This window comes from Actinia tenebrosa, unplaced genomic scaffold, assembly GCF_029948245.1.
Source record: "Actinia tenebrosa isolate PJP-AT-01 unplaced genomic scaffold, QUT_ActTen_1.0 PGA_scaffold1__47_contigs__length_23844297, whole genome shotgun sequence".
Taxonomy (NCBI): Eukaryota; Metazoa; Cnidaria; class Anthozoa; order Actiniaria; family Actiniidae; genus Actinia; species Actinia tenebrosa.
The window spans coordinates 1222285-1239978 of record NW_028292578.1 but is presented as its reverse complement, the minus strand read 5'-3'; the positions used below and the strand labels follow the sequence as shown (position 1 = coordinate 1239978).

Here is a 17694-nt window from a genome sequence, read left to right as displayed (position 1 = left end):
CGCCGCTCCTTAGATACCTCCAAGTAGCGGCCCTACTCTTCAAAAGGGTATACGATATCATGAAGAATTTTAAAAAGACAAAGAATGGCTGCATGCAGTAATATAATCCCAGTGCAAGGCTAGCTTGTCCGGCCCTTGGAAAACAAACAGGAAACGCGATTCTGAATAACCTCAATCGACTCATTTCCATCTACAGCCTTCAATATTAAATATAGATAAGACTTTAAATCTCCGATCTTTCTCGTTTTTCTTGGACATTTATGACATCTCATTCGGTGCTTCTATTTTTCCCCCTACATTATATTGTTCAAATTTTTGTCTGGTTTTTTTTTTTTTTTTTTTTTTTTTGACAAGATAATTTCTTTAAATCAAGTTCAAATAAGAATATTCACACGCTAAATATGTTTTACAATAATGTTTTTTAGATCGATGTCAGTTGAGATTCGTTGTTTGATCCAAAATTATTCCAGTTTCATTAATAAGTTGCACTTTCATAGTAAAGTTTATCAGCTAGCGTTAAGTCCAGCCTTAAGTAAATAATATCTTAGGGAAACGCTTTCAAGTGACTAAGTTCCCAACCAAGGATTTCATTAACGGAGTTGTTATGTCTTGTATTCTTTATACATTTACGATTGTGTTGATGTGTTTTTAAAAAAATAACAAAAGATAAGGTTGTCCGATCGTTATCAAAATAAAAAAAATACACCATATTCCAGACTTCAAGCGCCTTTTTCTATTTCTTTTAAAACGTTTTTACAAGAAAGAGATCTTCAGCTATCTCTTTTCCATCGCGTTCCATGAAGAATTATGTAAAAAATATCAGCTCTGTTGTTTACTTAAAATTGATGTCTATAATTACTGTGTGAAAATTTTAATTTGTTTCGACTCTGGGCGAAGCTAAAAGGCTACCCTTCTCCTATCTATACTCCATGATCAAGGATTCTAAAAAGTAGTTTTCTTGCGATAACTCCGAGTTTAGTTTTGGGAATATAATTTATACTTGCATGGATCACAGTTCCGAGTCACTGATGTGTCCATGGCTCGTAAACAGTACAGCATTATTAAGTCAAGGGTTGCATTCACATGTTTTCATTTGGGAGTGGATTTATCACAAAGATTATTGATCAAGTGAAGTGAACCTCGAATTTAAAAAGTTCCAGAAAGTTCCCTTAAATTACTTCTCTCAGCTTGAACCAAAAATAATTTCTGTTGTTTTCCTCGATTCTCATGAAGAGTCTTCGATGTTTGTTTTCTTGTTGAATGAATGAGGTCATTCATTTACTCACTAACACCTCTCTAGATGATGCAAACTTTACCACGAAACCTTCTTGTTCTTTCCTTCCCCTCAACGTTGCATTCCATGCATTAAGCTGGAAATGAAAGCATTCATACGGATACGGCGTCTGTAGGAATCAAATCTGAAGGAAAGAGGTCATTCATTCACTCTCTCACATCTCCCAGGATGACACGAGCAGAAAAGCTATTTGTACTTATTTCGCCTCTTAAAACTGTATCGTCATGCTTAAAATCATAACTTAAAGACTTCTAAGGACACGGCGCCTGCATGATTTACAATTTTTGAGCAACTTTGAATTTCACTGTTTTTCTTTTTGAAAGTTCATTAAACTTTTTCCACCACATACGCAGACTCATTACGTCATGTTTCAACAATATGAACTTTGAACTAAACCTGTGCTTTGTTTGGTTTTGATTACTTTTGAAAGTTCATAGAGAGCGCAGATAATTCTAGGTTCTTAGGACGTTTTACCAATTTCAACTGTGATTGATAAGAAATATTAATAGCTATCAAATAAAAGGACTATTCACGTTCACTGTGAACGAGACAATAACCTAATGCATCTCTTTTCTCGAATCCATGAATTACTAAAGATTTTATATCCGTGCTTTTGTCTTTTGGAACTTGTATTGTATTTAAATAGAACCTTTAAGCTTGTGCATTGAATTAATAGACAAGAATCGGTGATAAAATTAACTTTGGACTAAAACCTTTGTTATGTGTGATTTTGATGTTTTTTGAAAGTTCATAGAGAGCACAGATATCATTCTAGGTTAAAGGCAGATGTTTTACCAATTTTAACTGTATTAGATAAAAAATATTAATAGTTGATAAATTTTTAATACAATAATTCCTAGGCAAATTGTATTCGAATAAAATTAAAAGAACGTTTATTGAAGAACTTGAGAGAAGTGTTTTGGACAAGTTCCATCATTCAAATAACTGCGGCCGATAAAAGAGCTGTAAAACTTTGTTTCAATATCTCAGATATCTTGAGGACTTGAACAAGTTGGCCTTGGGTTTGTTCGCTCTCGTTACGGGATAAGGTCACGTATTGCTATTCTTGCATGTTTATCTTCTATGGATCCGTTGTTAAAGCCGACTCTCTAACTTGACCTTGAGATGTTGTTTTGAAGCGCATTCGAGCGAGTCCTGAAGCTCACCTTGGACGGCAACTGAGTACTTGTCATAGGTTGATCGATAGATGCAGTGGAGCGTAAACCATCCTACATATAATCCGCTGTGTGGCTCACAGTGCATCAGTCGAGTTCTACTCATAGAATAGCCAAACGATCGAAGAGCAATCCTTGCTCGGATACATATTTTTTTCAACAACACAACAAGAAAAACGCTGAAAGAGAAACACGCCAACAAAAATGGCCCAACAATTCCTGACATCTCTGCTGCCAGAAAATTTTTTGGTCGTGTACATTGTTACTTTTGTGACTGCTGTGTGCGTCGGAATGTTTTTTCTGTCATCGCCGAGAGGTAACCGAAAAATTCTTCCTCCAGGACCGTGGAGTCTTCCAGTGGTTGGCAACATCTTCCTATTTGGTGCATCACCCCACAAGAACGTCACCAATCTTTCCAAGCACTATGGCAAGGTTTTTTCCATGAAGCTTGGCAGTCGTGACGTGGTAATTCTGAACTCTGTAGATGTTGTGAAAGAGGCTCTTGTTAAGCGTGCGTCCGACTTCTCGGGAAGGCCTCCGCTCCACACTTTCCTCGTCTCCAGCAATGGAGGCCGAAATGTGGCGTTTACAGACTTTGGATCGAAATACACCAATAACAGAAGGGCCATGGACCAAGCCTTGCAAGCGCTGACGAGTGACAGCGAAGCATTTTCAGAAATAGCCCAGCTCGAAGGAGAATCACTCGTGCAGAGCCTGCTCAGCTCCCAAAAAGAAAAGTTCAATCCAGCAAGACATCTTCTTTCGGTTTCTGCAAGTATAATGCTAAGGATGTTTTTTGGAGCGCAACTTCGCAAGAAGCATCTCAGAGAAGCCTGTGAACTGATGTCCCGATCAACTGATTTCATTGAAGGCAGTGCTGTCGGAAATACAGTTGATTTTATGCCGTGGGTCAAAACAGTTTTTCACAAGCAAGTGCTAAAAGTGGATGAGACCGTGAGAAGTCTTGTCAAGTTTGTCAAGACGATGTACACCGCGCGCCTCCAAGAAGAAATGACCAATATGGGCGAAAAAAGCGACAACGACACAATTGTGTCTGATTATCTAACCAAATTGGTTCATGACAGGAAAAACAAGTTAGATGAACTTCCTGAGCACGACATGGAACAAGCGCTCATTGGAGAATTTGACGATGACAATATTGTGCACCTGATGGCTGATTCATTCGGAGGGGGCTATGAGAAGCTGAGTACCGCCCTGAGATGGTGCATTGCCTACCTCGTGGCCTACCCCGATGCTCAGGAACAGTTATGCAGAGAGATCAAGCACGTGAAAGGATCAGAAAGAATTTCCCTCAACGACAAGAAACGATTGCCACTTCTTGAGGCTACCGTGATGGAGGTCCTTCGTCGAAGCTGCTTTTTGCCATTTGCCTTGCCCCATTGTACCATCCGAGACACGCGCGTGGGCGGATACAAGATCCCTAAAGATACAGTAGTTTTTGTAAACCTCTGGGCGTGCTGCCACGATCCCGAATACTTTGAGGAGCCTTTCAAGTTTAATCCCATTCGCTTCATGGACAAGAAACAGCAAAAAATCAAGCCACATTCGTGTATGGTTGCATTCTCTGAAGGAGATAGGAAATGTCCGGGAGAAGGTTTTGCCAAGTCAGCACTGTTTATTCTGATCGGTACTCTTGTTCAAAAGCTCAAGTTGCGCAATGGCACTGAAGAACCCATGGAAGAAAAATTTGGCTTGACATTGCGCCCAAAGAACAATACAATTTACGTCGAAACCAGGTCGTAGACAATGAGGACATTGCAAATGAATTCCACAATAGACATTGTCTTGAATGCAAGAAAATAATTTGGTCCTATGTAACGGGCCTCAAAAGTGCAGAAACACAGCTTTTAAGAAGGCTTATAAGAGAATTTCAAGAATCTAATGCAAGAACTAATGTTCTGAAGTTTGAGAAATACGGCTTTGACTTTAATTGGCGATCCATAAAGCCTAAAAGTCTTCCATTATCAATGAACATTGCTCTAACAACAAGGAGAACACTGAACGATCAAAAGACAAACGAAACACTACCAACATTGATGAACGTCTATCAGCAAGAGTTTTTTACTGATTTTGAACCCAAATATTTTATGGAAATTTTATCTGAACTGAACAAAACTAACTTGGACTTAATTCTATTCTATCTAACTTAACAAAGTAAACAACGAAAACCAAATTTATGATTTGAAAACTGAATGAAAAATCGTATCCAACTTTAAAAAACATTCTATACCGTTTGATTTTGTAACCGAAAACGTGGAGATTTTATATTTTATTTATAGCAATCTTCGTTAAATGTAAGTTGACGTAATTTCTAAGGATGTTTTTAGACGGGCCTGTGTGGATCGCGTGCGCTAATTATGAATATATGATTGGATAGAAAACGTCAAGTCAAGTATTGCTATCCAATATAGAAGACGAATATAAGTTTTTTACCGAGGTATATTTGATTAAGCGACGAACCGTACCTCCCATGAAAGTGAACCAATGCCTTATAAAGTTTGATAATTGATAACTTTAAACATTAGTAAGCAAATGGGTGTGGACGGAGATAAATGGAAATTGCTGGCATGATCCGTTACAGTATTGTGACTAAATTCAGTTGGCGAAAAAAATAAAGAAATTGAAACCTATTTTTTTCTCTTTCTTTTTTCCTACTATTCAAGGAAACATTTCCCCCCTCAATCTCTGATGGTATTTGTCGATTGTTGCGGCCATTGAGAATCGTCAGAAGGGAAAGAGATAGATTTAAAACATTTTGTCAGTCTTTGCGCACCAGTGTCTCGACTAAGTCTCGACTTTCATTGTTGGTTAACGACAACAATATTGACCAACCATAAAATGTTAAATAGCCAAGGGCAAGGTGGGCCACTATATTTAAACATGTTTTCGGCTAACGAGATTGTCGTTTCCGATTAGAAGTCACTCACAAGTACGAAGGTATGCCCACAGGGACTCAAACACTCCGACAGATTTCAAAACTGAGCTATTCTATTTCTTCAAGGTCAGGTGTTGTCGTGTTCTGAATTTCTCATAAGTATTACGTTTATGAAAATTAATATTCTTTGATTTACATTCAAGATGGCCTTGGAACGAAACTGAATTTAAAATTCACAAATACTTAGACAAATAAATAGTTGATGGCAGCTTGGTCCACTATAAATGTCACCGATTCACGTCGCATTCTATTGGGATGAGTTAGCGGCGCAGACTTTTAAGTCGATATAAGAAGTGCTATTGAACTAAGCACTGGCAGAGTGCCATCTAAAATTCACTCATCAATAATATTGAGACGCCTATATAAATAACCATGATATAATCACAGAAGCATGCAGAGCCGAGCCAAAAGTAAATGTACACTGCTCTCGCCAATGGTCTTGCCTTAACTTGTTAACAAATTAGAACTTCAGTTTTGGTGGTGTTGCAACAATTTTGCAAGCAATCTTTGCAAGCCGACGGCAGAACTTGGGCTTGGTCAAGAAGAGAACGTTTCTAAATATAGCATTTTTTGCATATGGAAATTAATAGGAAATGTCAATCATGATTTAAAAATGGCAATTCCTTTGAACAGCACTTGGGTTTTTTTCTCTCCATCAGTTGTTTACTTTAGAGATGAGATCAAGACTAAGGCAACGCATCTTAACTATTCAATTCGTGGAATTCACAAACATACGGTGTTGTTCATAGTTGTGTACACATTGTATGCTATTAGAGGCAGCACAAAACTGCCATGGATCATCGCGAAAAGCCATCAATATTGATCCTACTTTGTTTTTATTAAAACATGCGTGTCGATATTTACGGATAAACACTGTAGCTCCTAATACGAAGTTCATATCCAAAGACTTTTCTATTTTCGCATATTCAAAGGTTTTCGCTATGTCATCCCATAGCGTGTCCTAAATAAAGCTATTGCCTGATTTAGAAACGCGAGAGTCAAAAGTTGATCCATCTTTATCGTTTCTTATCGTTTCATCTAGAAAGTTGAAAGTGGTTGTCAAATTTAATCTGGATGCTTTTGCTATTTTGTGAAATCGAAGTCTGTCCTCAGTTGGTATTTTGTTACATAAAGTAGTATGATTTATTGCAGTTTATTCAGTGTTAGATTCCTCAGTGTCCCTAGCCTCCCCACTCCCATCTTCTCCTAACCCCTCCACTCCACAAGTTCATTCCTATAAATAAGTATGCAAAAGTTTCATCACTAGCTGCAAGTGATTCATCTTCTTTCTCAGTGCTCTATGTTCTGTACAGACATTTTTTCTAACTATCCCTTGAGGTCGTTTGAAATTTGTTGTACATGAAGACATTGGACCACAAGTGAAGAATATTCATTTTTTATTCATTATTCTTTCATATTTTTCCACTTTTTATAATAGTATATAAATCTATTTATGCGCGCGCATTGTAGGTTTTTCCAGCTCACGCAGATAGCAGTTATATATTTTTTCACTCCATTTAGCATGTGATCAATTTAGTCGTTTATTTTTCGATTGTAACACCTTATTCCCTGATGATGGATCTAAGATCCGAAAGCTCGGAAAATAATCAATATATGTAGCTGGAACGACAACTGAAAAATTCAATATTCATCATGCCTTATATGGTGTTGTTTGTACCAAAGTTACACCAGAACGATGAATGTTTGTTTTTAAGACTCGTATATGGTGTTGTTTGTACCAAAGTTACACCAGAATGGCAAATGTTTGTTTTTAAAACTCTGACCGACCGGAGTAAAAATAAACCAGACAAGATAGACGGTCTCCTTTATATAGTTTTGTCTTCTGAATTTGCGAGAAACACATTGATGCTCAAGTTTCAGCGTGGGTTATAGAAGAACGAGAAGAACGCGCGAGGGGGCCTAACTTTCCTATACTTTATCAAACTTTATTTTTGATTTTATTTATGTTTGTAGTGCAAAAACCTCTTTGTTTCTTTTCGTTACTTCCTAACCAACCTGTATGGGTAAATTTATGGCTTACAATACTGATTATACCACAAGTATTATTGAGTATTAGAGAGTTTTAGATTGACTTTTTTTTCTCCCCGCAAACGGCAAACGTGACCACGTTTTCATAGTTTTCCTGTATTTTACTTTACTATTTACAAACCTCACGAAGCGCAAATACTCTTTTGTTTTTCTACTACTTGGACTTTTTTGCGATTCTTTTTCAGTCATTTAAAAGGATTCTTTACTGGTCAACTGACGTTTCAAGTTTGCCGTGAACGTAAATCTAAAACTCTCTATTAATTAATCCCTTTCTTTACCAGTAATGCTTGACACTGGTCATTTTTTCGGTGGCCATGCGCGTATTGATGAAACTCAAACAAAGAATCTTATTGTCAAGGAAATGACGTCACATTGTATTATCATGGTCCATGGTTTTTAATCATTAATGACGTCAAAACCGTTCACCCTGAGAAGAGTCCATTGGGCAATACAAAAGAAGGCAAACTTTTATTAACTGTCAAGTATTTCTTATTACAGATTTGTAACCATTAGACACGTGTAGATAACCTTGGAACAGTCGTAAAATTCTCCCGCCTTAATCCTAGATGACGTCATACGTCAATGCACTTCCTATAGAGTTTTCACGTGACGTCATAGCAGCCATGTTGGTGTACCAACAAAACCAACAAAAAATGCTTCTATTTTACTATCTTTGCATTTCTCATCCGGCTTAGTGTGTACCCTTCTCAAAGTGTCTCGAAATCTTATAACAGTGTAACAGCATGAGTGAAATACCCCATGTGGAAAACTTTACCAAAGATTTCATCAGAAAGGTTGTTAATAAATAAATAAATAAATAATAGCACCTATATATAGTTTGAATAGGCAACACGCTGTTTTAATTGCGAAATCAACGGCACTAATAAACTGCACTTCTGAAACGATTTCACTGTGCATTCGACAGACAATTCAAGCTCACACACGAACTCGTAAGATGTTATCTTGGATTGGCAAGGGGTAACTTAGCCTGTTGGATGTTGGATGACTTTCAGAGGAAATAACTTCTACGACCGGCGCAGAATATATTTTCTCAACTTTAGCTCTCTTGATACCTAGAATATGCTACCATTTTTATATTACGCTTTTCCTTATCTTATTTTATTTTGTTTTTTTACCGGTCAGAAAAATAAATTAATGATCTCTTCTTCTTCGGCAGCCCTCTAAAAATAATAACCCCTTCTCAACCCTCTCCCTACCGATATACGACATGAACGCCACCTTCCTTACCTAAGACTCCACGTCCGAATAGTAAAGGCGACCTTCAGGAGAAACCCAAGGTTAACGAACAAAAGAACTAAATTATTAAAATTCTTGAATATATATTTTGATCTGCATTTCAAAACAACACAATTGAGATGCTTAGACCTTTATAATGGTCGCCCCATATAGAGGATTCCGGAACTGAAATGAGTGGCGGGATTCAATATGACTTTCATATGAAATAAACCGAAATTCTGTGCATTTTATTAGTATTTTTTGCTCCAAAAATCTTGTAGTGAGTTCGTTGGTCGCCGTCATTCATTTCCAGGTTCGGTTGAATGCGCAATAATCCTGAGAATAAGGGTTATTCATTAAGCTTAAAGTCAAGGTCAATGCACCCTGCCAGTGTTGAATTAATTGGCACTAGACAATCAATCAATAGCTATTTCCCACGCATTTTTCAACGTAAAGAAATAGCGGTGCACTAGACAGTACGCTTTGGTGAACACACGTCTACAGCTTGCTTTACTGTTTTTGAGAAAGATGCGCGCAAAGCACACGCATTTTTAGAAGCCCCAGGACAAGTGCCAAATTGGGTAACCCGTGCGAAATTGCACTACAGTTTTAATTTGCGCTATAGAGAGGCCTGGCGTGATGAAAAAATCGCTGAGATAAAATACATGAACATCAGACGCATTTCTAAAAGGGCCCAGAACGAGCACTGCATTGGGAAACTCGTGCGAAATTTCACTACAGTTTTCGTCTGCGTTCTTAGCCAAAGGGTGTTGCAAGTGATGGCTTCTGATACGAGAATTCGTCAGCTCAAGCCTCACTGCTGTTACTGATTCCCCTTAGTTGTTTTATCTGTTTGTTCTTCTTCTTGTTTCTTTTCGCCCAACATTCTCGATATTTTACGCGTCTGGCTTCTGAATTTCTCCTTAACTTCGTGTTTCTTTTGTTCGCAGGTTTCTTCAGCACTGAAATAATAGACATGCACCTTTAGAAAATGCCAAGCTACTTAACTGGGAAATCAGGCTCCGACCGGACTCATAGTTAAAGCTTTAGTATTATATGAGACCCCGTGGTGTTAGAGAGGCAGATAAGAAAATATCGACAAAGTAAGAGTGTCTAGAGTTTAAAAGTTCTAGATCTAGTTCTATGCACTGTACTGCCAAGCTACTAAACTGAGAAATCAGGCTCCAAGGGGACTCATAGCTAAAGCTTTAGTATTCTACGAGACCCCGTGGTGTTAGAGAGGCAGATATGAAGATATCGACAAAGTGAGAGTGTCTAGAGTTTAGAAGTTCTAGATCTAGTTCTACGCACTGTACTGCCAAGCTACTAAACTGGGAAATCCTGCTCTGAGAGGACTAATTGGATACCCCGAATCGTCACCTAAAAGTATAAAGACTCATTGACAAAAACAGGGTGTCCATCTAAGAAGTTGGACGAAATTTGCGTGGTCGTCCGTCGTACGTCGTAAATAAATCTCTATATTATTTAGGGAACTTATAAGTCAACTCTATCGGTACGTATTCTCGGAGAACAAGGGACTCAAGAAGAAAATATGGAAAAATAAAAATGTTGAAAAAGAGAGGGTGTCTAGCATTTTAGAAGTTGGACGAAATTTGTATGGACGTACGTAAATCTCTACCATTGATGGGACTTACTCAAAGGTATATTCTCAAAATGATTCCGGAGTAAAAATGTAATAATATAAAGACACGGAAAACAAGAGGGTGGATTCTACCTTTTTAGAAGCTCCACACACTGCGTGTGTCCATAGATTTCTGTCACTCTTCTTGGGGTATCACCATAGTCATCAGGAAGTGTCACAGGTGCATTGTGGTCTACTAGTATCTTGAGGACAGTGTACTTGCCAGTCTCTGCCGCGCAGTGTGCTGGGGTCCATCCTCCAACCATCCTCGCTGCCGGGTCAGCACCGTACTCCAGAAGAAGCTTGACGCATTTGGCGTGGCCTGGAAGGAAATAAATTCATTTCAGCAAAAAGACAGTAAACGGAAATGTAGCCGGGCTCAGTAGGATAAGCACCGAGAATTCATAGGACTAGTTCCGCCATATTGTATGACAAGAAAACTCGCTATGATAATAACCATTTACCATCTAAACCAATCCATCCGGTTGAAAATTCATTCGCTAATGGTAAGAAAAGAGCGGGAAACTTTGACTTTCAAAAAATAGTACACGCGTCTACCGAAATAACCAAAAAGAATGGGAAAAGTAGATGACCTCAATCGGAAGACCGAGTGTTCTAGAACTTTCCTATCGATACGAGATATACCATTTGTTTTTCCAACCAGAATTTCCGGTTTGCAGGTAAATCGAAAGCGCCCGTTTTCCATATATTGGATGACAAGACTTTATAATTATTGTGATTTTGAGCCACCAATTTGGGTTTATATTAGCTAGTTGGGAGCGACCAAGGCCAATACGGGATATATTTTCTTCTAACGCCTTTTGGTGGCTCAAAATCGCAATCCGTCAGTTTGTGTCGCGATTGTCCTATCGCGAGGCAATTCTGACCCGAGAGTCGACAATACTGCTTTAAGTCACACGTAGAGGTGAAGTATTTTTCATCGATCATAACGTCATTTGTTGTACACAATCTTACTGTAAGTAAATATTCCACCGCATTACAGCGACTTTGATTTGATATTTATTCAGTGTAATTAACCAGAACAGCACCAAATAACACCAATAATTTGGCTCCTCTTATGTAAGTAGAGGTGTTTGTTAGTTCTCATCTGTGCTTCGAGGGTTTTGTCCGGATCTTCGATTTTCCTCCCTCACAAATGAAATCCAGTCCTAACTCAAATTCAATCTGGCATCGAGTGCTTTATCGAGCAATCAGTCCATGAATGTTCGTCCTAAAATGAATTACGTTTTTTTACGTTTACATTTTAATAAGAGCTTACCCCTTGAAGCAGACCAGTGCATAGCAACTCTATTTCCACATTCCTCGTCTTCTACATTCACATCAATCTTTCGCTTACGAACAAAGTTTCCTAACTCTTCAAGTTTGATCGTGTCGCCCAAGGCGCATATTTCGTGAAGGAAAAGATCGTGAAACCCATTGATGTTGATATTCATCTTCACGTGCGAAACTTTTGCTTCTGAAAAAACTTCTGAAATCTTTAGGAATTTGAACCAGTGTTTACTTCTTAAGACGTCCATTTATGGAGCGTACATTTTCATTTTGAGTGGTATTGCTTTACAAGCTTATCTTTGTCAGTATATTCACTTAGAGCATGATTTAGAAGCTCATTAGACGCATCGAATTGATTCAAAGAAAAAATACATATTGTTTATAGCGAATTGATGTGGGTTTTTGAAGGATTAGAAGAGTTGTCCCAAGAGAATTGCACATTGTTCTTTATTGTTCCTTATTTACTTATGAACGCACACAAAATCTAGTGCTTTGCAATTTAAAATCAAATGGATTTTCCTGGACAAAATAGTTTTATTAATAGGAAAGACAAACAATCAAAGCAAAACTTAGAATAGTTATAACGGTGTAAAGCGGATAATGAGTTTGTCAGTACAGGAAAAAAACATGGCTGCCGACTAATAGGAGTTCGATGATTGTCCGTCCACTGTGTTAGCCAAAGAGTTTTTCTAAAGAACGTTCAAACTTTCATAGTAATTCTTGCCGCATCGTAAGGAAAGCCTAAACTACATCTGAAATGTTTTGACGAAAGTCGCGCGCTGTGATTGGCCAGCAGCTTTTTCTCTTTTTTCAAGCCAGTATTATTGTGGCCAGCGGTCACTTGGATACCAAATTCAACATGCGTAATACATTTTGATAACCAATACCCCATTCACAACTAAACGTGTTTAGTTAACTAGGTTTTCATTAGGAAAAAAATTGAGAAACTGGAAACCTACAATATAATGAAACTTTCTAAAATATTGTCAGAGCAAGACAAAGGAAATTTTACATGCATTATTTTACCAAATACTGCGCAGTGTTCGTAGATAGTTTTCCAAACCTGTTTAGTTAAACCACTTTTAAACATGTTTAAGCCTTGGTGTGAATGGGGTATAAGACTTACAAAATTTTCGAAGAAAACGGACCAAATTAAAAACTTTTAGTTAATGAGAAATAACAATAATAATAACCCACGACTGCGTTCTATCGCGCTGCAACGTGTAAAGCACTACACCACACCGCCCCATACTAATGAACCTACGTCAAGAACGCGGTCTGCATTAAACAGCAAACCGCACAGCATCGCGTCTCCGAAAATACCACACCGCAAGCCATTCATTGCGCCATCAACCCACGACGCCGCGTCCTATCGTGCCACAACGTGCAGTATGCCGTACGCAATACTAGAACACCGCGCTATGCTAATGACCGCGCATCCAGAACGCATCAGAGCGCATTACACTGCATTAAAACACACCACGCAGCATCACAACTCGGCAAATGATGCCACAACGCACAATATCACAATACGCCATAACCCACGACTCCAAGTCCTATCGTGCCGCACCGTGTAAACTAAACAATCACAATGCACATTTAATAATATCGATTAAATACTAGGAAATTGAAATTAATTCCACAGAGTTGCTGTTCTTTCACTCATTTCAAATTGGAATATAGAAGCTGATTTTTACGGAGAGGAAAAACAGAGAACCGGGGAGAAAACCATCGAAGCACAGGAGAGAACCAACAAGTGGCTGGGGTCGCATTGCAGGGAAGAGAGCGTTCCATCACCGCTATGCTACCTGTGTTTCCCCAGTGCATCTTTTCACACTTGCACGGCAGAATATCTCAATATTATTCGTTATTCTTATCTATAAAAGGAAAGCCCAATAAAGCACATGCAAATGCGATAATTGTACCTTTGGTGCAAGCCCAATGCAGAGCTGTCCTGTCTCCAAAATCTTCATCCATGTAATTTGGATCAATATGACCCAACATGAGCATTGTCTGAAGATCTTGGTAGGCTCCTGTCGAAGCTGCTTCATGAAGGACCAGTTCGTTCATCATCTTAAAAAAAGTAGTTCACTATTAGACCGGTGGTGATGATTATGTTTATTTCTTTATATACATGGCGAAAAATTTGGTACAACATGGCGGACGAGCATGCGCAATAGAGTGCTTAAAAGTAAAGAAATGTCAACAAAATTTACTTGAAAACCATCGGTAATCCCGGTTTTTTCCCCTCTAGCTTTTGTTTTATTAACTATTTCAACTTTGCACATATCCAGTATTTTTTTCATACTTATTATCCATAATTCTACTCGAGTTTTGAAGCAATCAATTATCGTCTTACCGGTTCCATTTTCGTTTGAAGATTTTGCCGTTAATGCCCACAGAAAACATAGAAAACATGGCCGACATGCTGATTTTTCTCGTTTTCGCACGACTTTGTCGAGCTCTAAAAGACTAGATAGAGTATTTACAAGTTTTGCACATATCCAGATTAGAAGTTCATCATGTAAACATAGTTTTCAAAGCAAAAATATAAGCATTAAAATTCACTAAACCGGTTCCAAAATCAGCTAAACATGAAGAAGAATGACTAATTTGAAGTTTCTCTTGCTTCGATTACGATCGCGCGCGGAATCCTTCTAAATTCAGGACAGATTTCGACAAGAATATCTCAAAAACTAGCTATTCCTCGACGGCCATTTTGAATCCCATGATTCTTTATACCCTAAGTCCCAGACTATCGCTGATTAACTTAACAGAGGGGGACTGATGACTCGATCAACAGGGTTTTTGGCGGTAAAATCATGTCACTCCATCAGCTGATTTGTAGTTTTTCAAAATGTCGGACGTGTTTACCAAAATACCAGACCCTCAGTTTTGAATAAAGATCTTTCAAACGTTGAGTTGTGTAATACAGAATTTCATTATTTATATAATAGGGATAACGACGGGGTTGTTTTTGCATTGAAAATTTCTTAAAGTTCTATCATGAATAATGATGTAGCTAGAGCAATAGTCCTTAGGAAATCTAACAAGTGCATGGACTCAACTGCAGATATTTTAAAGCTTGAGAGCAGGCAATGGAACCTTCAGGATCATGAAAGAAAAAGAAGAAAATATAACAAAAAGAATACTGCCTATTTGGAAGAAGAGATAAAAAACAAAATGAAAAAATGAGCTGAATGTTTATGTTCATTATACGGCTAAAATATTTTCATGTGGCCTTAAAAGATAATTAAAGTTTAAAGACAAAAATGCAGGTTAAGGATGGTGGTTTATACCCTTATTCATTTTTCTTTTTGTATTTTATCTTTTTATTCATATATTCAGATGTGTAAATATAAAAGAAAAACAACAAAACAAAACTGAAAAAAAATGAAAAAAGTAAATCATTTTTGAAATTCCAAAATATCCTGAAGTAGTCTCACTAAGTTTCTCAATTTAATAATATCTTGGTAAGGGAGAATTTAGCTCTATTCAAGGCTACAATGGTGTTTAGAGTTCAAAATATTTGGGAACACTTTTGATAATTATGAACAGGTCAGTCCTAGCTGGTGAACTATTGACTTGTGTTACTGAAATGATCATTCTAGGATAAATTATGTCAGGGGAAATAACACAGTTTTTATAATGTGAACAGAATAAATTTATTTTTAATTGCTTTTAACTCACAGAGGTTATGTATATAAAATACAATACTTAAGAAACTAAAGACATAGTAAACAATTTGAACAGTTAATTGAGTTATATATCTTTCTATATTTTGCTTTTAGTTTAGTCTTGAAGTGTGTAGGTCAGCTAAGAAATGCTACAAACTACTTGATTCCTACATCAAAAGACAACTAAAAGCACCTCAGTGAATACATTTGTGGTATTATTTCTATGTATTTTATCTAACATATTATTAGCAATATATTTCACAATATTGTTGAAAATTTTGAAATTATAATTATTGCTAATTTGCAGATAAATGTAGTTTCAGGTATACAGTTGTAGTTTCTTGACAATTATGGAAAGTTTGAAGCTTTGACTTTGAAGCTAGTAACATACAGATAATGTTCTAAATTAGAGAATATGCAAGTTATAAAACTTTTGACTTTTGTATCAGTGCATAATTGGATCAAAACAAGTAAGAAATTTGTACAAAATCAAATACAGGAGAAGGGCTTTCGAACAAAATCAATCTTTAGCTTTTCAATAGGCATAGTTGGTTGTTTTACTAGCCTCCCACTCTGAAAAACAATTGTACTTGGTGAATGAGACAGAACTTTGCCTACTCGAATAGGAAAATGAATGATCTCCCCATCCCCATTTCTGTCCAAGCACTGGTCCCAATCATTGAAAAAATTACAACATAAAAAATCTTCCTTCTCTAGCATTAATGCTTTCCCATCTTTCAACACATTACCCTTATCCCCAAATAAATAACGAAAGCAGTCATGATCAAAAGAGCCAGAAACTGGAACTCTTGACTTGCTCTTGAGCTTTAAGATAATATTGTGCAAGAAAGAGTGTCAATGTTAGCCTGAAGTCTGGACTTCTCAATTACAGGCTTGTCATATGATCTAATATAAACGGAGAAATCAATCAATACCTCTACTATGTATAATTAAAGTAAATGAATGACAAAAATTTACATTCAACCATATCTTACCTTATCAAGTCTCTGGTGAGGTTTCCTTCATCCTCCCAGCTAAAGTAATATAAACTGTAGGCTTCCCACTTGACTAGATATTCAGTCTGAATGCAGTAAAAGAATTATTGTTAAAAACAACAACAACAACAAAAAAGACAAGAGACAACTAATTCCTTAATAAGTAAGACATTTTTAATGGTAAGAAAGAAAATATATTTAATAAGATTCGAAAAACAGTAAAGCATGCTTAGTAAGTTACTTAATAAAAAATTGTTCAAAAATAACTTTAATTTACTTACATTTCCCTTGAAAATTCGCTTTGAAATCAGCCTCTCTACGGCATAGTATGGACCACTTGACCTTTTAGTTTTTTTTCTCACCTTTACTGGCTCGAAAAACCAGACTGGTGACTCATTAAGTTGCTTATAAAAACCTGGTAGTGATTTCCTGTTGGAACTGGCAGCCATCTTAGTACTGGCCTTCGACTTAAAGTGCGCCCGCGATACTGAACCGCTGAGAGTACGAGATTTTTCGCCATGATTCCCTCGTCAGGCAATGAATGGTACTATGATATAATGACACAAAAACCAGGCATGGGCTTCCTGTGCTTTTTGGTATACTGACAATTTATATCGATGTCACTTCGGCCTTCTTCAATCTTTAAGTTTAAATTTACAATAAAAAATTCATCCTAATACCAGCATACTGTGGTGTTAAGCAGACTATTAGCAAGACTAATTACGACAAATGCGAAGCTAAGTGGTTCTTCATTCGCTCCCATTGTTTTGGTTGTACATGGGACAAAAGAAGTAAGCACATCGTTTAGCATTAGCTAAAAGTACATTGTACTGTCTACACAATAGGAATATTATAGGAACCATGCAACTAACGAGGCCAAAATCGCTAAAATAAAAATCTACGACGTAAGGGGGCTGGCATAGCATGAATGATAACATTTTAACCTAAGATAACGGTACATAAAAAGCTTTTTTGAAGTGACTGAGATCGTTATGGATCAAGATGTATAATCATTGAGAGCTCGAGTTAACTTAAACTCTGATCTGGCTAGTCATAGAAACGCGAGAACCCATTCAGTAAATTGAAAGATTTCTTCGTATGCTAAGATTGAAAATAATAGCATATGGTCGCTTTCTAATTTATACACAGTGATTTAATTTAGTAATAGTTAGATACTAAATTCCGCGAACTTTAAAGGGCCAATATGAGGTAAACAAACCTCTCTGCCTCTCTCAGACACCTTGACTTACCTTGCCTTATTAAACATAGACTCAAACCACCAAATGTTTCCAGTTTTTTGGCATTGACGTGTCTGTATTTTAAAGCTTAGTATTGAAGTGCTGCTCTAACCCTAGCGACTGTACACACTGGAGACGAAAG

At 37.2% G+C, this 17694-nt stretch overlaps 3 protein-coding genes across 4 annotated transcripts in view; 2 read left to right on the top strand and 1 right to left on the bottom strand.

Annotated features, from left to right (window-relative positions):
• LOC116296113 (centromere protein V-like) overlaps nt 1-10289 on the top strand; it is a 21345-nt gene extending 11056 nt beyond the window's left edge. The window contains exon 4 of the mRNA XM_089032324.1: nt 9661-10289. The gene's annotated coding sequence lies outside the window, so the exon portion shown is untranslated. The remainder of the gene's footprint in view (nt 1-9660) is intronic.
• Nucleotides 2446-5120, top strand: LOC116296132 (cytochrome P450 1A1-like). The gene has a single exon (XM_031704090.2). The coding sequence runs from the start codon at nt 2674-2676 to the stop codon at nt 4231-4233; it is 1560 nt and encodes a 519-aa protein (XP_031559950.1). The 5' UTR covers nt 2446-2673; the 3' UTR covers nt 4234-5120.
• LOC116296112 (ankyrin repeat domain-containing protein 66) lies at nt 7926-17694 on the bottom strand. Of its 2 annotated transcripts, none has more exons than XM_031704070.2 (4): nt 17565-17694; nt 13568-13715; nt 10446-10674; nt 7926-9672 (listed from the first exon to the last, which is right to left on the bottom strand). In XM_031704070.2, the coding sequence occupies exons 2-4, from the start codon at nt 13713-13715 to the stop codon at nt 9534-9536; spliced, it is 516 nt and encodes a 171-aa protein (XP_031559930.1). In that variant the 5' UTR covers nt 17565-17694; the 3' UTR covers nt 7926-9533. The 2 variants fall into 2 exon arrangements, with proteins under 2 accessions (XP_031559930.1, XP_088888447.1); XM_089032321.1 differs by lacking the exon at nt 17565-17694 and adding an exon at nt 14002-14356.